At 38.4% G+C, this 25,475-nt stretch overlaps 1 protein-coding gene across 1 annotated transcript in view; it reads right to left on the bottom strand.

The window, feature by feature from the left end:
• Positions 1-18,751, bottom strand: part of LOC121505756 (transcription factor ETV6-like) — a 60,903-nt gene extending 42,152 nt beyond the window's left edge. Inside the window, exons 1-2 of the mRNA XM_041781310.1 lie at positions 18,437-18,751; positions 5,095-5,224 (exon numbers count right to left, since the gene is read on the bottom strand). Of these exons, the coding sequence (XP_041637244.1) occupies positions 5,095-5,224; positions 18,437-18,469 (163 nt within the window). The 5' untranslated portion in view covers positions 18,470-18,751. The remainder of the gene's footprint in view (positions 1-5,094; positions 5,225-18,436) is intronic.
• Between the last annotated feature and the right edge of the window lie 6,724 nt (positions 18,752-25,475).

The following is a 25,475-nucleotide window of genomic DNA, read 5'->3' as shown; positions in this document are numbered from 1 at the left end:
ACCGTCTGTGCTGACTGTCTTGCTTTATTTTTCTGCTCACTCTTAAGTGCAATGTGCTTTTTTTTGGTTACTGCTGTCTTTGTTAGCCCTTTTGTAATGTATGTTTCCTTTCAGACAGGGTTGTTTATTCGTAAAATTGGAAAAGTATACATAAAATATTTTTAAAAAAATATTGTCAATATCTGGAAAAGTACACTGAACTGGCAAGTTTTCCCGTTCTCATTGCCAATTCCAACCACTTTTACAAATACCACAGATATGTTTGAGGAATTTAGGTGGTACAGGAGGCCGCTCCAAGTTTTTTAACATGAAAAACATAACAAAGTACATAAATAAACATTAAAGTAAATATATGACTGGTTGTTTGGGATGTATTACAATGGTATCATCAGGTATCACTTTGATTTGATTTTTATCAATCTGCAAACCAATCAGCAACCGTTCATTATCAATGACAGCTACACACCTGATACCTTTGCAAACAGGGGACACTCCTCTCTAAAGTCACTGTTAATCCTGCACCACTGGAACAACACTCCTCTCTAAAGTCACTGTTAATCCTGCACCACTGGAACAACACTCCTCTCTAAAGTCACTGTTAATCCTGTACTACTGGAACAACACTCCTCTCTAAAGTCACTGTTAATCCTGTACTACTGGAACAACACTCCTCTCTAAAGTCACTGTTAATCCTGCACCACTGGAACAACACTCCTCTCTAAACTCACTGTTAATCCTGTACTACTGGAACAACACTCCTCTCTAAAGTCACTGTTAATCCTGCACCACTGGAACAACACTCCTCTCTAAAGTCACTGTTAATCCTGTACTACTGGAACAACACTCCTCTCTAAAGTCACTGTTAATCCTGTACCACTGGAACAACACTCCTCTCTAAACTCACTGTTAATCCTGTACCACTGGAACAACACTCCTCTCTAAACTCACTGTTAATCCTGTACTACTGGAACAACACTCCTCTCTAAAGTCACTGTTAATCCTGTACCACTGGAACAACACTCCTCTCTAAAGTCACTGTTAATCCTGTACTACCGGAACAACACTCCTCTCTAAAGTCACTGTTAATCCTGTACCACTGGAACAACACTCCTCTCTAAAGTCACTGTTAATCCTGTACCACTGGAACAACACTCCTCTCTAAACTCACTGTTAATCCTGTACTACTGGAACAACACTCCTCTCTAAAGTCACTGTTAATCCTGTACCACTGGAACAACACTCCTCTCTAAACTCACTGTTAATCCTGTACTACTGGAACAACACTCCTCTCTAAAGTCACTGTTAATCCTGCACCACTGGAACAACACTCCTCTCTAAAGTCACTGTTAATCCTGTACTACTGGAACAACACTCCTCTCTAAAGTCACTGTTAATCCTGTACTACTGGAACAACACTCCTCTCTAAAGTCACTGTTAATCCTGCACCACTGGAACAACACTCCTCTCTAAAGTCACTGTTAATCCTGCACCACTGGAACAACACTCCTCTCTAAAGTCACTGTTAATCCTGTACTACTGGAACAACACTCCTCTCTAAAGTCACTGTTAATCCTGTACCACTGGAACAACACTCCTCTCTAAACTCACTGTTAATCCTGTACCACTGGAACAACACTCCTCTCTAAACTCACTGTTAATCCTGTACCACTGGAACAACACTCCTCTCTAAACTCACTGTTAATCCTGTACCACTGGAACAACACTCCTCTCTAAACTCACTGTTAATCCTGTACCACTGGAACAACACTCCTCTCTAAAGTCACTGTTAATCCTGTACTACAGGAACAACACTCCTCTCTAAAGTCACTGTTAATCCTGTACTACTGGAACAACACTCCTCTCTAAAGTCACTGTTAATCCTGTACTACTGGAACAACACTCCTCTCTAAAGTCACTGTTAATCCTGTACTACTGGAACAACACTCCTCTCTAAAGTCACTGTTAATCCTGTACTACTGGAACAACACTCCTCTCTAAAGTCACTGTTAATCCTGTACCACTGGAACAACACTCCTCTCTAAAGTCACTGTTAATCCTGCACCACTGGAACAACACTCCTCTCTAAAGTCACTGTTAATCCTGCACCACTGGAACAACACTCCTCTCTAAACTCACTGTTAATCCTGTACTACTGGAACAACACTCCTCTCTAAAGTCACTGTTAATCCTGTACTACTGGAACAACACTCCTCTCTAAAGTCACTGTTAATCCTGCACCACTGGAACAACACTCCTCTCTAAACTCACTGTTAATCCTGCACCACTGGAACAACACTCCTCTCTAAAGTCACTGTTAATCCTGCACCACTGGAACAACACTCCTCTCTAAACTCACTGTTAATCCTGCACCACTGGAACAACACTCCTCTCTAAACTCACTGTTAATCCTGTACCACTGGAACAACACTCCTCTCTAAAGTCACTGTTAATCCTGTACTACTGGAACAACACTCCTCTCTAAAGTCACTGTTAATCCTGTACTACTGGAACAACACTCCTCTCTAAAGTCACTGTTAATCCTGTACCACTGGAACAACACTCCTCTCTAAAGTCACTGTTAATCCTGCACCACTGGAACAACACTCCTCTCTAAAGTCACTGTTAATCCTGTACCACTGGAACAACACTCCTCTCTAAAGTCACTGTTAATCCTGCACCACTGGAACAACACTCCTCTCTAAACTCACTGTTAATCCTGTACTACTGGAACAACACTCCTCTCTAAAGTCACTGTTAATCCTGTACTACTGGAACAACACTCCTCTCTAAAGTCACTGTTAATCCTGCACCACTGGAACAACACTCCTCTCTAAACTCACTGTTAATCCTGCACCACTGGAACAACACTCCTCTCTAAACTCACTGTTAATCCTGCACCACTGGAACAACACTCCTCTCTAAAGTCACTGTTAATCCTGCACCACTGGAACAACACTCCTCTCTAAACTCACTGTTAATCCTGCACCACTGGAACAACACTCCTCTCTAAACTCACTGTTAATCCTGCACCACTGGAACAACACTCCTCTCTAAAGTCACTGTTAATCCTGCACCACTGGAACAACACTCCTCTCTAAACTCACTGTTAATCCTGTACCACTGGAACAACACTCCTCTCTAAAGTCACTGTTAATCCTGTACTACTGGAACAACACTCCTCTCTAAACTCACTGTTAATCCTGTACCACTGGAACAACACTCCTCTCTAAAGTCACTGTTAATCCTGCACCACTGGAACAACACTCCTCTCTAAACTCACTGTTAATCCTGTACCACTGGAACAACACTCCTCTCTAAACTCACTGTTAATCCTGTACCACTGGAACAACACTCCTCTCTAAAGTCACTGTTAATCCTGTACCACTGGAACAACACTCCTCTCTAAAGTCACTGTTAATCCTGTACCACTGGAACAACACTCCTCTCTAAAGTCACTGTTAATCCTGCACCACTGGAACAACACTCCTCTCTAAACTCACTGTTAATCCTGTACCACTGGAACAACACTCCTCTCTAAACTCACTGTTAATCCTGTACCACTGGAACAACACTCCTCTCTAAACTCACTGTTAATCCTGTACCACTGGAACAACACTCCTCTCTAAAGTCACTGTTAATCCTGTACCACTGGAACAACACTCCTCTCTAAAGTCACTGTTAATCCTGTACTACTGGAACAACACTCCTCTCTAAACTCACTGTTAATCCTGTACCACTGGAACAACACTCCTCTCTAAAGTCACTGTTAATCCTGCACCACTGGAACAACACTCCTCTCTAAAGTCACTGTTAATCCTGTACCACTGGAACAACACTCCTCTCTAAACTCACTGTTAATCCTGTACCACTGGAACAACACTCCTCTCTAAAGTCACTGTTAATCCTGTACCACTGGAACAACACTCCTCTCTAAACTCACTGTTAATCCTGTACCACTGGAACAACACTCCTCTCTAAACTCACTGTTAATCCTGTACCACTGGAACAACACTCCTCTCTAAAGTCACTGTTAATCCTGTACTACTGGAACAACACTCCTCTCTAAACTCACTGTTAATCCTGTACCACTGGAACAACACTCCTCTCTAAAGTCACTGTTAATCCTGTACCACTGGAACAACACTCCTCTCTAAAGTCACTGTTAATCCTGTACTACTGGAACAACACTCCTCTCTAAAGTCACTGTTAATCCTGCACCACTGGAACAACACTCCTCTCTAAAGTCACACTGTTGTAAAATGTGTGTCAGTTTACCAATTTATTCACTTTTTTGCTGCAGAGATGTTATGACCTACACACCATGTAATAGTTTACAGAAAACTGCAGTATTCCTGGTTTCTGCATGTTTTCCTTCGTTAAAGTGAGAATGACACAAAAATGATCCTCTCCTTCAATACAAAGATATAAACTGAGTTGCCTTTATGAGTTTAAATAATGCATTTTCTTCAAAATCATTCAGCCCTAGTGTAATTTATTAAATATTTTGTTTAAAAGTTTTTGAATATCTTTTTATGTGAGTGAGGATTCTATTACATTTACTTCATGTCCTGTTAAAGATATTTGATGCATCAAAGCCTGTTTACATCTTTTAGTTAATAAAATAGTTAATTATATAATTTGATATTATTCCAACACTTGGACCTCCATGTTCCTTTATTATATGAAGAAATTTTTAAAAATGTGATGTTTTTTAAATAAAGTTCGGAAACACTTTCTATGGGGCGACCTATTATAATGCATTATATGAGCTTTAGCTCAAAGAAAGTTTTACCTAAAATTAATTGTAAATCAAAGATAACCTCTTGATCATGATGGTTAGTTCCAGCCTTGGTCTCACCCTCTGTCTCATCTGAAATAAATCTACATAATAAAACAGGTTTTATTGGCAGCTGATTCTGAAGGAAAGAATATAAGTGTAACTTCTCAGACAACTGTTTAAAGAAAATAAACACAGGACAGAAAGAAGAAGAGAATCAGGCAAACAATCTGTCCGAGTCAGATGACCGACTTATCAGTGTGTGAGCCTCTGCTCATCTGGGTGTGTGTGTGTGTGTGTGTTAGTGTGTGACTCACGCAGGTGCGCAGGCAGCCTGGCAGGCTCGTCCTCCATTCGGCTGGCTGGCCTCGCGGCGGGAGCATGGACGGGGGAGGAAGTGGAGTTTGGCAGCGGGTTCGCGGAAGGACTGAAAGAGCTCCTCTCCTGCTATGAATAGACACAGAGACACAAAGCATGGCTCACAAAGCTCCACGACGCACCGGCCCTGAACCCAAACAGCCCCACGCCAACTCGCCTCACCTCCCCGTGCACCCACAGCATCAGCTAGCCTTGGTTTCATCTGTGGACACAGAGGAGTATGTGCTGCTAATAAACAGGCCTGACATGCCGGGAAGGCTCATGGTGGAGATGTACATATACAGAACGCTGTGCATGCTTTAGCATAAGAGTGGCTCTGCAGTGCACTAACCCTTTACCTACAGACACGTTTGTCAAGATTCACTACATAATTCATCACTAAACATTTGGTAATACTCCTTTAAACTACCCGACCAGCAGTCCAAAATAACAGTCAATATTAAAGACAGGATATACGCTGAGATGTTGAAGGCTTTTGGGGTTCGTTTTAGGCCTTTCTTTAGAGAGGAGCTCAGTGTATAGGTCAGAGACAGGGATGGGAGAGTGGGGAATGACATAGGGGAAAGGATCGATTCCTGCTGTATGAAGATTCCCTGCACATGTTTAATCGGAGCTTCATACCTCTGACTGTTTTTTTCGCAGGATGAAACAAGCGCCACATCAACCTTGTACTTTTTTTGGATGTTTTTGATTGTATCTATAAAAACTGATTAGTTATTTATATTACTAGCTACTAATTATAGCTATTTAGGGGATAATAAAACCTGTAATTTCTCCATAAAGAAACCAGTCTTTAGGTGCAGAGATTCTGAGATCTCAGACTCTCTTATCATTCAGCACACATGCTGAGTGAAGGCTAAGGTGAAAGCTTCTCCAGTTTGTGGCCGTTTTCTGTCGACTGGTTTCCTTTCCTGTAAATGTGAGCAGAGCATGAAGCCACTTGGGTTTCTTAAGGAAATGAAGCCTGGTTTTTGCCGTTTCTCACCCACTTTCAGCACGCTGTCACCACCCAGCCTCTCTGAGACCTGCACACCAACCGTACACACCAGGAATTTCCTGTGGAAGCCATGCAATAATGGCTGAGTCTTTTATTTCCTCCTCTCAGATGCTGAAGCCTCTCTTTCCACCGCTTCACATCCACTTCTCAGAATTTCCTCTGTCCAGAAAAAGGTTAGTTACAGCCAGGGGCTGTGAGGACAGTGATGGTGATCAGGACACTGCAGACAGAAGTGTGCTGCAGTCGTGTGCAACAGCAGCTGTGGTGGGAAACTTCTCCGAGTCCTGGGTAACAGTAATCGTGACATCAGACTCAGTAATGGCTAAACATCCCTCACAAACACAACACCATATTTCATCTTCAGCCTCTGAACAGCTGCTAATGGTTGCAGTCCTTTCAGGCCTAAACATCATATTTCTATGTAGATATGTTTTTAATAAATGAGTCCCATCGTTTTTGGGTTCAATAGACGTTAAAAACCATCATGAAACAAGAGCAAAAAAGAATTGCAAAGTAACATCTGTGAATTTTCAAGCATCACACAGGAATCAAACAGTGATCGGATGAATCAAAATCTCCTGCTAATGTGAATACACATTTACGCATACAGTTTCTAACAACCAGTATGAGTTAAAAATATAGAGACTGATAGTCTCAACGGATATAGACTGATATTTACAGCTGATATAGACTGATATTTACAGCTGATATAGACTGATATTTACAGCTGAAATAGACTGATATTTACAGCTGAAATAGACTGATATTTACAGCTGAAATAGACTGATATTTACAGCTGATATAGACTGATATTTACAGCTGAAATAGACTGATATTTACAGCTGAAATAGACTGATATTTACAGCTGATATAGACTGATATTTACAGCTGATATAGACTGATATTTACAGCTGATATAGACTGATATTTACAGCTGATATAGACTGATATTTACAGCTGAAATAGACTGATATTTACAGCTGATATAGACTGATATTTACAGCTGAAATAGACTGATATTTACAGCTGATATAGACTGATATTTACAGCTGAAATAGACTGATATTTACAGCTGATATAGACTGATATTTACAGCTGATACAGACCGATATTTACAGCTGATACAGACCGATATTTACGGCTGATATAGACTGATATTTACAGCTGATATAAACTGATATTTACAGCTGATATAAACTGATATTTACAGCTGATATAGACTGATATTTACAGCTGATATAGACTGATATTTACAGCTGATACAGACCGATATTTACGGCTGATATAGACTGATATTTACAGCTGATATAGACTGATATTTACAGCTGATATAGACTGATATTTAAAGCTGATATAGACTGATATTTACAGCTGATATAGACTGATATTTAAAGCTGATATAGACTGATATTTACAGCTGATATAGACTGATATTTACAGCTGATATAGACTGATATTTACAGCTGATATAGACTGATATTTACAGCTGATATAAACTGATATTTACAGCTGATATAGACTGATATTTACTGATGATATAAACTGATATTTACAGCTGATATAGACTGATATTTACAGCTGATATAGACTGATATTTACAGCTGATATAGACTGATATTTAAAGCTGATATAGACTGATATTTACAGCTGATATAGACTGATATTTACAGCTGATATAGACTGATATTTACAGCTGATATAGACTGATATTTACAGCTGATATAAACTGATATTTACAGCTGATATAGACTGATATTTACTGATGATATAAACTGATATTTACAGCTGATACAGACTGATATTTACAGCTGATACAGACCGATATTTACGGCTGATATAAACTGATATTTACAGCTGATATAAACTGATATTTACAGCTGATATAGACTGATATTTACAGCTGAAATAGACTGATATTTACAGCTGATATAGACTGATATTTACAGCTGATATAGACTGATATTTACAGCTGATATAGACTGATATTTACAGCTGATATAGACTGATATTTACAGCTGATATAGACTGATATTTACAGCTGATATAGACTGATATTTACAGCTGATATAGACTGATATTTACAGCTGATATAGACTGATATTCAAAGCTGATATAGACTGATATTTACAGCTGATATAGACTGAAATTTACAGCTGATACAGACCGATATTTACAGCTGATACAGACCGATATTTACGGCTGATATAGACTGATATTTACAGCTGATATAAACTGATATTTACAGCTGATATAGACTGATATTTAAAGCTGATATAGACTGATATTTACAGCTGATATAAACTGATATTTACAGCTGATATAGACTGATATTTAAAGCTGATATAGACTGATATTTACAGCTGATATAGACTGATATTTACAGCTGATATAGACTGATATTTACAGCTGATATAGACTGATATTTACAGCTGATATAGACTGATATTTACAGCTGATATAGACTGATATTTACTGATGATATAAACTGATATTTACAGCTGATATAGACTGATATTTACAGCTGATATAGACTGATATTTACAGCTGATATAGACTGATATTTACAGCTGATATAGACTGATATTTACAGCTGATATAGACTGATATTTACATCTGATATAGACTGATATTTACAGCTGATATAAACTGATATATACGGCTGATATAAACTGATATTTACGGGGTATAGACTGATATTTACAGCTGATATAGACTGATATTTACAGCTGATATAGACTGATATTTACAGCTGATATAAACTGATATTTACAGCTGATATAGACTGATATTTACAGCTGATATAAACTGATATTTACAGCTGATATAGACTGATATTTACAGGGTATAGACTGATATTTACAGCTGATACAGACTGATATTTACAGGGTATAAGACTGATATTTACAGCTGATATATCAGTGGCAAATATCAGTCTATATCAGCTGTTAATATTTTCTGTATAAAAAAAATACGTTGTTGTGGTTTTAGGCTGGACCATCAGACCTTCAGCAGCTGAACTCTCTCTCCTTAGTCATCATTTTACCTGCAATTTCCACATTCAATGGCTGCCCCATGTTCTGCAATGCTACAGAACGAAGGTGAGTGACCTTGCCCACTAGAAGTGGGTGCAGAGTGCAGTGCTTTGGCGGGCAGCCCTGATCAGCAGACAAAGATCACGGGAGGACTGTGAGTTCACACAGGGTAAGTATGTCAACAGCAGATTATTTCACCTTTTTGGGGTCGATATATCATTTATTACGGATGAGTCCATGATGTTTTTCCGTCCACTGTAGGTGAGTACATCTGAAAGGTACAACGTTTATGTTTGCACCATGGATGTGTGTTTTTTTGTAAAGTTCTTCGGCTAAATGTCCTCAAAAGTTTACATTTCCTAGACAGCGACGCTGTTGTAGCTCTATGACCCACTGACCTCCCGTTGACCTTTAGCTCTTGCTGCAGGATGAGTCATAATGTTGATATAGAGACGATTGATTATCAATAGTCTGTGCATCATGTTGTACTTTTGAAAGGACCAGATATTCTCAGTTTTAACTTGCTGTTTGAAGATCGTCGTTTTGGAGCTGTCTCATTATCATTACTACTGTCTCATTTTTTTACAACTGTCTCATTATCAATATTACTGTCTCAATATCATTACTACTGTCTCATTATCAATATTACTGTCTCATTATCATTATTCCTGTCCCATTATCATTTCTACTGTCTCATTATAATCACTACTATCTCATTATCAATACTCCTGTCTCAATATCATTACTACTGTCTCATTTTATTTACAACTGTCTCATTATCAATATTACTGTCTCATTTTCATTACTACTGTCTCATTTTATTTACTGCTGTCTCATTATCATTTCTACTGTCTCATTATCATTACTACCGTCTCATTATCATTTCTACTGTCTCATTATCATTACTACTGTCTCATTATCAATTTTACTGTCTCATTATCATTACTACTGTCTCATTATCAATTTTACTGTCTCATTATCATTACTACTGTCTCATTATCATCACTACTGTCTCATTATCATTATTACTGTCTCATTATCAATTTTACTGTCTCATTATCATTACTACTGTCTCATTATCAATTTTACTGTCTCATTATCATTACTACTGTCTCATTATCAATTTTACTGTCTCATTATCATTACTACTGTCTCATTATCATTACTACTGTCTCATTATCATTACTACTGTCTCATTATCATTATTACTGTCTCATTATCATCACTACTGTCTCATTATCATTACTACTGTCTCATTATCATTACTACTGTCTCATTACCATTACTACTCACTCATTATCATCACTACTGTCTCATTATTATTTCTAATGTCTCATTATCATCACTACTGTCTCATTATCATTTCTACTCACTCATTATCATTACTGCTGTCTCATTATCATTACTACTGTCTCATTACCATTACTGCTGTCTCATTATCATTTCTACAGTCTCATTATCATTACTACAGTCTCATTATCATTACTACTGTCTCATTATCATTACTACTGTCTCATTATCATTACTACTGTCTCATTACCATTTCTACTCACTCATTATCATTACTGCTGTCTCATTATCATTACTACTCACTCATTATCATTACTGCTGTCTCATTATCATTACTACTGTCTCATTATCATTACTACTGTCTCATTATCATTACTACTGTCTCATTATCATTACTGCTGTCTCATTATCATTACAGCTGTCTCATTATCATTTCTACTGTCTCATTATCATTACTACTGTCTCATTACCATTACTACTGTCTCATTATCATTACAACTGTCTCATTATCATTACTACTGTCTCATTATCATTTCTACTGTCTCATTATCATTTCTACTGTCTCATTATCATTACTACTGTCTCATTATCATTTCTACTGTCTCATTTTCATTTCTACTGTCTCATTATCATTACTACTGTCTCATTATCATTTCTACTGTCTCATTATCATTACTACTGTCTCATTACCATTACTACTGTCTCATTATCATTACTACTGTCTCATTATCATTACTACTGTCTCATTATCATTTCTACTGTCTCATTATCATTTCTACAGTCTCATTATCATTACTACTGTCTCATTACCATTACTACTGTCTCATTATCATTTCTACAGTCTCATTATCATTACTACTGTCTCATTACCATTACTACTGTCTCATTATCATTTCTACAGTCTATTTATCATTACTACTGTCTCATTACCATTACTACTGTCTCATTATCATTTCTACAGTCTCATTATCATTAGTACTGTCTCATTACCATTACTACTGTCTCATTATCATTTCTACAGTCTCATTATCATTACTACTGTCTCATTACCATTACTACTGTCTCATTATCATTTCTACTGTCTCATTATCATTTCTACAGTCTCATTATCATTACTACTGTCTCATTATCATTACTACTGTCTCATTATCATTACTACTGTCTCATTATCATTACTACTGTCTCATTATCATTATTCCTGTCTCATTATCATTACTACTGTCTCATTATCAATATTACTGTCTCATTATTATTACAACTGTCTCATTATCGATATTACTGTCTCATTATCATTAGTACTGTCTTTTATCTGTTAGTACTGTCTTAATTTCATGTTCACTCTCTTGTTTTTATTCTCACTGTCTCATTTTCATTAGTACTCCTACTTTCTTCACTCTCTTGTTTTTTTCTCTCTGTCTTGTTTTCATTAGTACTCTTACTTTCATGTTTATTGTTTTTATTCTTACTCTCATTTCATTAGTACTTTTATTTTCTTGTTAACTCTCTTGTTTTTATTCTAAGTCTCATTTCACTAGTACTCTTATTTTCTTGTTTACTCTCTTGTTTTTATTCTCACTCCTATTTTCATTAGTACTGTCTCATTTTTATAAGTACTGTCTTATTGTCATTAGTACTGTCTTATTGTCATTAGTACTGTCTTATTGTCATTAGTACTGTCTTATTGTCATTAGTACTGTCTCATTTTTATTAGTACTGTCTCATTTTTATTAATACTGTCTTATTGTCATTAGTACTGTCTCATTTTTATTAATACTGTCTTATTGTCATTAGTACTGTCTCATTTTTATTAGTACTGTCTTATTGTCATTAGTACTGTCTTATTGTCATTAGTACTGTCTTATTGTCATTAGTACTGTCTCATTGTCATTAGTACTGTCTCATTTTTATTAGTACTGTCTTATTGTCATTAGTACTGTCTCATTTTTATCTGTTAGTACTGTCTCATTTTTATTAGTACTGTCTTATTGTCATTAGTACTGTCTCATTTTCATTAGTACTGTCTCATTTTTATTAGTACTGTCTTATTGTCATTAGTACTGTCTCATTTTCATTAGTACTGTCTCATTTTTATTAGTACTGTCTTATTGTCATTAGTACTGTCTCATTTTTATTAGTACTGTCTCATTTTTATTAGTACTGTCTTATTGTCATTAGTACTGTCTCATTTTTATTAGTACTGTCTCATTTTTATTAGTACCGTCTTATTGTCATTAGTACTGTCTTATTGTCATTAGTACTGTCTCATTTTTATTAGTCCTGTCTTATTGTCATTAGTACTGTCTCATTTTTATTAGTACTGTCTTATTGTCATTAGTACTGTCTTATTTTTATTAGTACTGTCTTATTGTCATTAGTACTGTCTCATTTTTATTAGTACTGTCTTATTGTCATTAGTACTGTCTCATTTTTTTTAGTACTGTCTCATTTTTATTAGTACCGTCTTATTGTCATTAGTACTGTCTTATTGTCATTAGTACTGTCTCATTTTTATTAGTCCTGTCTTATTGTCATTAGTACTGTCTCATTTTTATTAGTACTGTCTTATTGTCATTAGTACTGTCTTATTTTTATTAGTACTGTCTTATTGTCATTAGTACTGTCTCATTTTTATTAATACTGTCTTATTGTCATTAGTACTGTCTCATTTTTATTAATACTGTCTTATTGTCATTAGTACTGTCTCATTTTTATTAGTACTGTCTTATTGTCATTAGTACTTTCTTATTGTCATTAGTACTGTCTTATTGTCATTAGTACTGTCTCATTTTTATTAGTACTGTCTCATTTTTATTAGTACTGTCTTATTGTTATTAGTACTGTCTTATTGTCATTAGTACTGTCTTATTGTCATTAGTACTGTCTTATTGTCATTAGTACTGTCTCATTTTTATTAGTACTGTCTCATTTTTATTAGTACTGTCTTATTGTTATTAGTACTGTCTTATTGTCATTAGTACTGTCTTATTGTCATTAGTACTGTCTTATTGTCATTAGTACTGTCTCATTTTTATTAGTACTGTCTCATTTTTATTAGTACTGTCTTATTGTTATTAGTACTGTCTTATTGTCATTAGTACTGTCTTATTGTCATTAGTACTGTCTCATTTTTATTAATACTGTCTTATTGTCATTAGTACTGTCTCATTTTTATTAATACTGTCTTATTGTCATTAGTACTGTCTCATTTTTATTAGTACTGTCTTATTGTCATTAGTACTGTCTTATTGTCATTAGTACTGTCTTATTGTCATTAGTACTGTCTCATTTTTATTAGTACTGTCTCATTTTTATTAGTACTGTCTTATTGTTATTAGTACTGTCTTATTGTCATTAGTACTTTCTTATTGTCATTAGTACTGTCTTATTGTCATTAGTACTGTCTCATTTTTATTAGTACTGTCTCATTTTTATTAGTACTGTCTTATTGTTATTAGTACTGTCTTATTGTCATTAGTACTGTCTTATTGTCATTAGTACTGTCTTATTGTCATTAGTACTGTCTCATTTTTATTAGTACTGTCTTATTGTCATTAGTACTGTCTCATTTTTATTAATACTGTCTTATTGTCATTAGTACTGTCTCATTTTTATTAGTACTGTCTTATTGTCATTAGTACTGTCTTATTGTCATTAGTACTGTCTCATTTTTATTAGTACTGTCTCATTTTTATTAGTACTGTCTTATTGTTATTAGTACTGTCTTATTGTCATTAGTACTTTCTTATTGTCATTAGTACTGTCTTATTGTTATTAGTACTGTCTCATTTTTATTAGTACTGTCTTATTGTCATTAGTACTGTCTTATTGTCATTAGTACTGTCTTATTGTCATTAGTACAGTCTCATTGTTATTAGCAATGTCTCATTTTCATTAGCACTGTCTCATTTTCATTAGTACTGTCTCATTTTCATTAGTACTGTCTTATTGTCATTAGTACAGTCTCATTGTTATTAGCAATGTCTCATTTTCATTAGCACTGTCTCATTTTTATTAGTACTGTCTCATTTTCATTAGTACTGTCTCATTTTTTTTAGTACTGTCTTATTGTCATTAGTACTGTCTCATTTTCATTAGCACTGTCTCATTTTTATTAGTACTGTCTTATTGTCATTAGTACTGTCTTATTGTCATTAGTACTGTCTTATTGTCATTAGTACTGTCTTATTGTCATTAGTACAGTCTCATTGTTATTAGCAATGTCTCATTTTCATTAGCACTGTCTCATTTTTATTAGTACTGTCTCATTTTTATTAGCACTGTCTCATTTTTATTAGTACTGTCTCATTTTTATTAGCACTGTCTCATTTTTATTAGTACTGTCTTATTGTCATTAGTACTGTCTTATTGTCATTAGTACTGTCTTATTGTCATTAGTACTGTCTTACTGTCATTAGTACTGTCTTATTGTCATTAGTACAGTCTCATTGTTATTAGCAATGTCTCATTTTCATTAGCACTGTCTCATTTTTATTAGTACTGTCTCATTTTTATTAGCACTGTCTCATTTTTATTAGTACTGTCTCATTTTTATTAGCACTGTCTCATTTTTATTAGTACTGTCTCATTTTTATTAGCACTGTCTCATTTTTATTAGTACTGTCTCATTTTTATTAGCACTGTCTCATTTTTATTAGTACTGTCTCATTTTTATTAGCACTGTCTCATTTTTATTAGTACTGTCTTATTGTCATTAGTACTGTCTTATTGTTATTAGTACTGTCTTATTGTCATTAGTACTTTCTTATTGTCATTAGTACTGTCTTATTGTTATTAGTACTGTCTCATTTTTATTAGTACTGTCTTATTGTTATTAGTACTGTCTTATTGTCATTAGTACTTTCTTATTGTCATTAATACTGTCTTATTGTCATTAGTACTGTCTCATTTTTATTAGTACTGTCTCATTTTTATTAGTACTGTCTTATTGTTATTAGTACTGTCTTATTGTCATTAGTACTGTCTTATTGTCATTAGTACTGTCTTATTGTCATTAGTACTGTCTCATTTTTATTAGTACCGTCTTATTGTCATTAGTACTGTCTCATTTTCATTAGTACTGTCTTATTGTCATTAGTACAGTCTCATTGTTATTAGCAATGTCTCATTTTCATTAGCACTGTCTCATTTTCATTAGTACTGTCTCATTTTCATTAGTACTGTCTTATTGTCATTAGTACAGTCTCATTGTTATTAGCAATGTCTCATTTTCATTAGCACTGTCTCATTTTTATTAGTACTGTCTCATTTTCATTAGTACTGTCTCATTTTTTTTAGTACTGTCTTATTGTCATTAGTACTGTCTTATTGTCATTAGTACTGTCTCATTTTCATTAGCACTGTCTCATTTTTATTAGTACTGTCTTATTGTCATTAGTACTGTCTTATTGTCATTAGTACTGTCTTATTGTCATTAGTACTGTCTTATTGTCATTAGTACAGTCTCATTGTTATTAGCAATGTCTCATTTTCATTAGCACTGTCTCATTTTTATTAGTACTGTCTCATTTTTATTAGCACTGTCTCATTTTTATTAGTACTGTCTCATTTTTATTAGCACTGTCTCATTTTTATTAGTACTGTCTTATTGTCATTAGTACTGTCTTATTGTCATTAGTACTGTCTTATTGTCATTAGTACTGTCTCATTTTTATTAGCACTGTCTCATTTTTATTAGTACTGTCTTATTGTCATTAGTACTGTCTTATTGTCATTAGTACTGTCTTATTGTCATTAGTACTGTCTTATTGTCATTAGTACTGTCTTATTGTCATTAGTACTGTCTTATTGTCATTAGTACAGTCTCATTGTTATTAGCAATGTCTCATTTTCATTAGCACTGTCTCATTTTTATTAGTACTGTCTCATTTTTATTAGCACTGTCTCATTTTTATTAGTACTGTCTCATTTTTATTAGCACTGTCTCATTTTTATTAGTACTGTCTTATTGTCATTAGTACTGTCTTATTGTCATTAGTACTGTCTCATTTTTATTAGTACTGTCTCATTTTTATTAGTACTGTCTCATTTTTATTAGTACTGTCTTATTGTCATTACTACTGTCTTATTGTCATTAGTACTGTCTCATTTTTATTAGTACTGTCTCATTTTTATTAGTACTGTCTCATTTTTATTAGTACTGTCTCATTTTTATTAGTACTGTCTCATTTTTATTAGTACTGTCTCATTTTTATTAGTACTGTCTCATTTTTATTAGCACTGTCTCATTTTTATTAGTACTGTCTCATTTTTATTAGCACTGTCTCATTTTTATTAGTACTGTCTCATTTTTATTAGCACTGTCTCATTTTTATTAGTACTGTCTTATTGTCATTAGTACTGTCTTATTGTCATTAGTACTGTCTCATTTTTATTAGTACTGTCTCATTTTTATTAGTACTGTCTTATTGTCATTACTACTGTCTTATTGTCATTAGTACTGTCTCATTTTTATTAGTACTGTCTCATTTTTATTAGTACTGTCTCATTTTTATTAGTACTGTCTCATTTTTATTAGTACTGTCTCATTTTTATTAGTACTGTCTTATTGTCATTAGTACTGTCTCATTTTTATTAGTACTGTCTTATTGTCATTAGTACTGTCTCATTTTTATTAGTACTGTCTTATTGTCATTAGTACTGTCTCATTTTTATTAGTACTGTCTCATTTTTATTAGTACTGTCTCATTTTTATTAGTACTGTCTTATTGTCATTAGTACTGTCTCATTTTTATTAGTACTGTCTTATTGTCATTAGTACTGTCTCATTTTTATTAGTACTGTCTTATTGTCATTAGTACTGTCTCATTTTTATTAGTACTGTCTTATTGTCATTAGTACTGTCTCATTTTTATTAGTACTGTCTCATTTTTATTAGTACTGTCTTATTGTCATTAGTACTGTCTCATTTTTATTAGTACTGTCTTATTGTCATTAGTACTGTCTCATTTTTATTAGTACTGTCTTATTGTCGTTAGTACTGTCTCATTTTTATTAGTACTGTCTCATTTTTATTAGTACTGTCTTATTGTCATTAGTACTGTCTCATTTTTATTAGTACTGTCTCATTTTTATTAGTACTGTCTCATTTTTATTAGTACTGTCTTATTGTCATTAGTACTGTCTCATTTTTATTAGTACTGTCTTATTGTCATTAGTACTGTCTCATTTTTATTAGTACTGTCTTATTGTCATTAGTACTGTCTCATTTTTATTAGTACTGTCTTATTGTCATTAGTACTGTCTCATTTTTATTAGTACTGTCTCATTTTTATTAGTACTGTCTTATTGTCATTAGTACTGTCTCATTTTTATTAGTACTGTCTTATTGTCATTAGTACTGTCTCATTTTTATTAGTACTGTCTTATTGTCGTTAGTACTGTCTCATTTTTATTAGTACTGTCTCATTTTTATTAGTACTGTCTTATTGTCATTACTACTGTCTTATTGTCATTAGTACTGTCTCATTTTTATTAGTACTGTCTTATTGTCATTAGTACTGTCTCATTTTTATTAGTACTGTCTTATTGTCGTTAGTACTGTCTCATTTTTATTAGTACTCTTATTGTCTTGTTTACTTTCTTGTTTTTATTCTCACTGTCTCATTTTCATTTGTACTCTTATCTTTATGTCTACTCTCTTGTTTTACTTAAATCTCACTGTCTCAAGCCGCAGCAGCTTCACTTTTATACTTTTTAGGGGTGGGCGGTAAATCTAACGTCCATGGTGTCACACACAGTCACGACTTCTTCTTCCCATCAGCGCCAGAGAGAAGTCAGAGCAACAGATGAGCAGCAAAACAAAGTGAATGGCGCTGGAGCTCCGAGCTCCAGCAGCTCCATGTCTGCGCTCCCACGGCTCCTCCAGCCCCGTAGCCCTGAGCACAGACCCCTCCACCCGTACGCCCATAAGGACCAAAGCTCCGGTGAAACAAAGAGAGTTACCTTTTTGGTAGCGGAGGAGGAGGATTCAGACATTATCTCCCGTCAACTTCTCTCCGTGTCCTTCCACTTTCCTCGTCTTCTTCGTTCTTTTCTTTAGAGAAAGCCACACACCGACGGACACAGAGGAGGCAGTCCTGCTGCTCGGCTGGTTGTTGTTGAAGTAGGACTTTTCATGGAGCGCTAGAATCTGGTCTTTGGGCTCATTTCTGGGCTGTAGGAGCCAAAACTTCTTTGTCTGCCTGCTTCCTTCATCTGTCGGCAGCGTGTTGGTTAATAATCCCTTCCTGGAAGACTCTCTCTCTCTCTCTCGCTCTCTCTCTCGCTCTCTCTCTCTCATTGATCTGGATGTGTGTAAAACGGTGAAATGACGTGAATTCCCAGCACTGAGCCTTGCCCCCTTTTAAAGGGAAACCCGAAGCAGGAAATCGCAGCAGGTCTGGGTTCAGAGACTCTTCAGTCCAGTCTTCTGGACTGATTTCCTTCGTTCTGTCGGTGTTTTTGAATCAAAGCTTCGAGTAAATGCGGTTACACAACCGGATCATGTCATTATTTCATTAGATAGCATGCAGTGTAAACGCGTGGGTAAATAGTGAGACACATTCATGGAGATCATTAACACGAAACAGACACCTTCAAGGCAGATTATTGTGTAAGGCAGACCTTGAAATACAGACCTGGGACCCTGAAATACAGACCTGGGACCCTGAAATACAGACCTGGGACCCTGAAATACAGACCTGGGACCCTGAAATACAGACCCAGGACCCTAAAATACAGACCTGGGACCCTGAAATACAGACCTGGGACCCTAAAATACAGACCTGGGGCCCAACATACAGATTAGGGATCCTGGATACAGACCTGAGACCCAAAATACAGACCTAGGACCCTGGATACAGACCTGGGACCCCAAAATACAGACATAGGGCCCAACATACAGACCTGGGACCCTGAAATACAAACCCGGAGCCCCAAAATACAGACCTGGGACTCTGAAATACTGACATGGGACCCTGAAATATTGACCAGAGACCCTGGAAAATTGACCAGGGACCCTGAAATACAGACCTACAGCCCAACATTTACAACTGGGAACTTGAAATACAGACCTAAAACCCAACATACAGACCTGGGACCCTGAAATACAGAGCAGGGACCCTGAAATACAGACCTGGGGCCCAACATATAGACCTGGGACCTTGAAATACAGATGAGACCAAACATATAGACCTGGGACCCTGAAATACAGATCAGGGACCCTACCTATAGACCTGAGACCCTGAAATACAGACCTGGGACCCAACATACAGACCCGGAACCCTAAGATACAGACCTGGGACCCTGAAATACAGACCTGGGACCCTGAAAACAGACCTGGGACCCACCATATAGACCTGGAACCCTAAGATACAGACCTGGGACCCTGAAATACAGACCTGGGACCCACCATATAGACCTGGAACCCTAAGACACAGACCTGGGACCCTGAAATACAGACCTGGGACCCTGAAATACAGACCTACGGCCCAACATATAGACCTGGGACCTTGAAATACAGACCTGAGACCCAACATATAGACCTGGGACCCTGAAATACAGATCAGGGACCCGACCTATAGACCTAAGACCCTGAGATACAGACCTGGGACCCAACATACAGACCTGGAACCCCAACATACAGACCTGGAACCCCAAAATACAGACCTGGGACCCAATATACAGACCTGGAACCCCAAAATACAGACCTGGGACCCTGAAATACAGACCTGGGACCCACCATATAGACCTAGAACCCTAAGATACAGACCTGGGACCCTGAAATACAGATCTGGGACCCACCATATAGACCTGGAGCCCTAAGATACAGACCTGGGACCCTGAAATACAAACCTGAGACCCAACATACAGACCTGGGACCCTGAAGTACAGATCCATTACACATAAATACGGACCTGAGACACCAAAATACAGACCTGTGACACTAATGCTGTGTTCCATTTACCTCGGAGGTCGGAAGTCGGAACTGGAATGATGTCACATTCATCTGCAAATACGGATTTTTCCGTCTGTTTACGTTCCATCTGTCATAACCACAACAAACGGGAAAAAATGAGTGTCTCCATAGTCGCTCATTCTGGTTGGATGTAGAGCAACTCTATAATATACACACCGGCACCAGAGTTCAGTTAAAAGATAAGGATGCAATTTTTTATTATTACAATGGAAATGGAAACTGTCAAAAGCTTTATATTTTGAATTTACTTGTATAGTTTGACAAATATTAAATCCATAAGTTTAAATGGACTTAAAAGATACAACAATTTAAAATAGAAATAGAATCCCTACATGGAATGAAACACAAAAAATGATGAAAACCCTTGACATAAGTGAATCCCTAAATATGTTTATTTAATTTTTAGGTGCCCCATGTATTTAGTGTATTAATTCATATATACACGGGTGAATCATTTAAATAATGTTTGTGAGTATGCATGAATGTGCTTCACACATATCAATAAAAAGTTGTGAAAATGACAGATGTTGTTCTTGCATTAAACTGTCATTGTTTTTATCAACATTGATCAGCTGTTAGCCGATAAACCTTTGAAACAACACATAGCACAGTACTTCATGCATTAAAAGACTGTTGCTGCACACAACATGCAATTGCAGGGTCGTGCTGTGTCTACAATTTCTAAAAAATGCACTAAGAAACAGCAAAATGTTCTGAAAACAGGTCATAATCAAAGCTTTTACTACACTTGATATTTTGTGCCACCGTATTGTGATGTCTAGGTCGGGGTGCTCTGTGCAAGACCGAGTTCACGAGTTGTAAATATGATTTGGAGAGACGTTCCAGTTGCCACTTCTGGTCAGAAGTCGGAAAAACAAGTCAGAATACGAGAAACGATGACTAAATGGAACGCAGCAAAAAAAATTGACCAGGGACCCAAAACTACAACTACTAACCCTTAGGTGAAAGTTCTTTCTTCTGGCACTCTGTGACTGTTGAGTGGTCATCAGAGTCACCAGTAGCTCTATGACAATGGGCCCCTGATGAACCAAGAGAATGGACCCCTGATAAACCAAGAGAATGGGCCCATGATAAACCCGGAGAATGGGCCCATGATAAACCCATAGAATGGCCCCAGATAGACCCAGAGAATGGCCCCTGATAAATTTCAAGAATGGCCCCTAAAATAACCAACAGAATGGCCCCTAATAAACCCAGGGAATAGCCCCCTGATAAACTTAGAGAATGGCCCCTGATAGACCCAGAGAATGGCCCCTGAAAAACTTAGAGAATGGCCCCTGAAAGACCCAGGGAACGGCCCCTGATAAACTCAGAGAATGGCCGATGATAAACCTAGGGAATGGCCCCTGATAAACCAAGAGAATGGGCCCCTGATAAATTCAAAGAATGGTCCCTGATAAACCCAGAGAATGGCACCTGATAAACCCAGAGAATGGGCCCCTGATATACCCAGGGAATGGCCCCTGATAAACCCGGGGAATGGCCCCTGATAAACCCAGAAAACGGCCCCCTGATAAACTCAGAGAATGGGCCCTGATAAACCCAGAGAATGGCCCCTGATAGACCCAGAGAATGGCCCCTGATAAATTTCGAGAATAGCCCAGAATAAACCAACAGAATGGCCCCTGATGAGCCCCGGGAATAGCCCCCTGAAAAACTTAGAGAATGGCCCCTGATAGACCCAGAGAATGGCCCCTGAAAAACTTAGAGAATGGCCCCTGATAGACCCAGAGAATGGCCCCTGAAAAACTTAGAGAATGGGCCCTGATAAACCCAGAGAATGGCCCCTGAAAAACTTAGAGAATGGCCCCTGATAGACCCAGAGAATGGCCCCTGAAAGACTTAGAGAATGGCCCCTGAAAGACCCAGGGAATGGCCCCTGATAGACCCAGAGAATGGCCCCTGAAAAACTTAGAGAATTGCCCCTGAAAGACCCAGGGAATGGCCCCTGATAAACCAAGACTATGGGCCCCTGGTAAATTCAAAGAAAGGTCCCTGATAAACCCAGGGAATGGCCCCTGATAAACCCAGAGAATGGGCCCCTAATAGACCCAGGGAACAGACCTTGATAAACCCAGAGAATGGACCCCTGATTAACCCAGACAATGGGCCCCTGATAGACCCAGAGAATGGCCCCTGATAACCCTGGGGAATGCACTCGGATAGACCCAGAGAATGGCCCCTGAAAAATCCAGGGAATGGGCCCCTGATAAACCTAGAGAATGGCCCCTGATAAAACCAGAGAATGGCCCCCAATAAACCCAGAGAATGGCCCATGAAAAACTTAGAGAAGGGGCCCCTCACAAACCAAGAAAATGGACCTCTGACAAACCCCGAGAATGGGCCCCTGATAAACCCAGACAACAGGCGCTGATAAACCCAGATAATGGCTCCTGATAAACACAGAGAATGGCCCCTGACAGACCCAGAGAATGGACCCTGATAACCCAGGGAATGGCCCCTGATAAACTCGGGTTATGGCCCCTGATAAAACCAGAGAAGGGCCCCTGATAAAAACCAGGGAATGGCCCCTGACAGACCCAGAGAATGGACCCTGATACCCCAGGGAATGGCCCCTTTTAAAACCTGGGTTATGGCCCCTGATAAACCCAAAAAAAGGGCCCCTGATATACCCAGAGAATGGCCCCCTGATAATCCAGAAAATTGCCTCTGATAAACCCAGAGAATTGCCCCTGATAAACCCAGGGAATGGCCCCTGAAAAACCCAGAGGATGGGCCATGATAAAACCAGAGAATGGCCCCTCTGATAAACCCAGAGAATGGCCCCTGATAGACCCAGAGAATGGGCCCTGGTATACCTAGAAAATGGGGCCCTGATAAAACCAGAGAATGGCCCATGATAAAGCCAGAGAATGGCCCCCTGATAAACCCAGAGAAAGGCCCCTGATAAACCCAGAGAATGGGCCCCTGATAGACCCAGAGAATGGGCCCTGGTAAACCTAGAAAATGGGGCCCTGATAAAACCAGAAAATGGCCCCCAATAAACCCACAAAATGGCCCATGACAAACCCCAAGAATGGGCCCCTGATAAACCCAGACAACAGGGGCTGATAAACCCAGAGAATGGCCCCTGACAAAATTCAGGGATTGACCCCTGAAAACCCCAGAGAATGGTCCCTGATAGACCCAGGGAATGGCCCCTGACAGACCCAGAGAATGGACCCTGATAACTCAGGGAATGGCCCCTTTATACCCGGGTTATGGCCCCTGATGAACCCAGACAATGGCCCCTGATAGACCCAGGGAATGGCCCCTGATAAACCCAGAAAATAGACCCCTGATAAACCCAGAGAAAGGACCTCGATAAAACCCAGAGAATGGACCCCGATAAACCCAGGGAATGGGCCCCTGACAAAACCTAGAGAATGGCCCCTGAAAAACCCAGAGAATGGCCCCTAATAGACCCAGGGAATGAACCCTGATAACCCATAGGATGTGCCCCTGATAAACCCAGAGAATGCGCCCCTGATAAACCCAGAGAATGGCCCCTGATAAAACCAGAGAATGGGCCCCTGACAGACCCAGAGAATGGACCCTGATAAACCCAGAGAATGGACCCTGATAAACCCAGAGAATGGCCCCTGATAGACCCAGAGAGGGGGCCCCTGACAAACCAAGAAAATGGACCTCTGACAAACTCCGATAATGGGCCCCTGATAATCCCAGACAACAGGAGCTGATTAACCCAGGGAATGACCCTTGAAAAACCCAGAGAATGGCCCCTGATAAACCCAGAGAATGGCACTGATAAAACCAGAGAATGGCCCCCAATCAACCCAGAGAATGGCCCATGAAAGACCCAGAGAAGGGGCCCCTGACAAACCAAGAAAATGGACCTCTGAAAAAACCCCGAGAATGGGCCCCAGATAAACCCAGACAACAGGCGCTGATAAACACAGAGAATGGCCCCTGACAGACCCAGAGAATGGACCCTGATAACCCAGGGAATGGCCCCTGATAAACTCGGGTTATGGCCCCTTATAAACCCAGAGAATGGGCCCCTGATAATCCAGAAAATTGCCTCTGATAAATCCAGAGAATGGCCCCTGATGAACCCAGACAATGGGCCCCTGAAAAAACCCAAAGAATGGACCCTGAAAAACCCAGAAAATGGGCCCCTGATGAACCAGAAAATTGCCACTGATAAACCCAGAGAATGGCCCCTGAAAGACCCAGGGAACGGCCCCTGATAAACCAAGAGAAAGGGCCCCTGGTAAATTCAAAGAAAGGTCTCTGATAAACCCACGGAATGGCCCCTGATTAACCCAGAGAATGGGCCCCTAATAGACCCAGGGAATGGACCCTGATAACCCAGAGAATGGCCCCTGATTAACCCGGGGAATGGCCCCTGAAAAACCAAGAGAATTGGCCCCTGATAAACTCAGAGAATGACCCTTGTAAACTCAGAGAATTGGCCCCTGATGAACCCAGACAGTGGTCCCTGATAGACCCAGGGAATGGACCCTGATGAACCCAAAAAAATGGACCCCTGATAAACCCAGAGAAAGGACCCTGAAAAAACCCGGAGAATGGCCCCTGATAAACCCAGGGAATGGGCCCCTGACAAAACCCAGAGAATGCCCCCCGATAAACCCAGAAAATGGGCCCCTGATTATCCCAGAGAATGGCCCCCTGATAATCCAGAAAATTGCCTCCAATAAACCCAGGTTATGGCCCCTGATGAACCCAGAAAATGGCCCCTGATAGACCCAGGGAATGGCCCCTGATAAACCCAGAAAATAGACCCCTGATAAACCCAGAGAATGCGCCCCTGATAAACCCAGAGAATGGACCCTGATAATCCCAGAGAATGGCCCCTGATATAACCAGAGAATGGGCCCCTGACAGACCCAGAGAATGGACCCTGATAAACCCAGAGAATGGACCCTGATAAACCCAGAGAATGGCCCCTGATAGACCCAGAGAGGGGGCCCCTGACACACCACAAAATGGACCTCTGAAAAAACCCAGAGAATGGGCCCC

This window comes from Cheilinus undulatus, linkage group 23 (assembly GCF_018320785.1).
Source record: "Cheilinus undulatus linkage group 23, ASM1832078v1, whole genome shotgun sequence".
Lineage (NCBI taxonomy): Eukaryota > Metazoa > Chordata > Actinopteri > Labriformes > Labridae > Cheilinus > Cheilinus undulatus.
The sequence above is the reverse complement of the archived record's forward strand: the minus strand, read 5'-3'. Positions and strand labels throughout refer to the sequence as shown.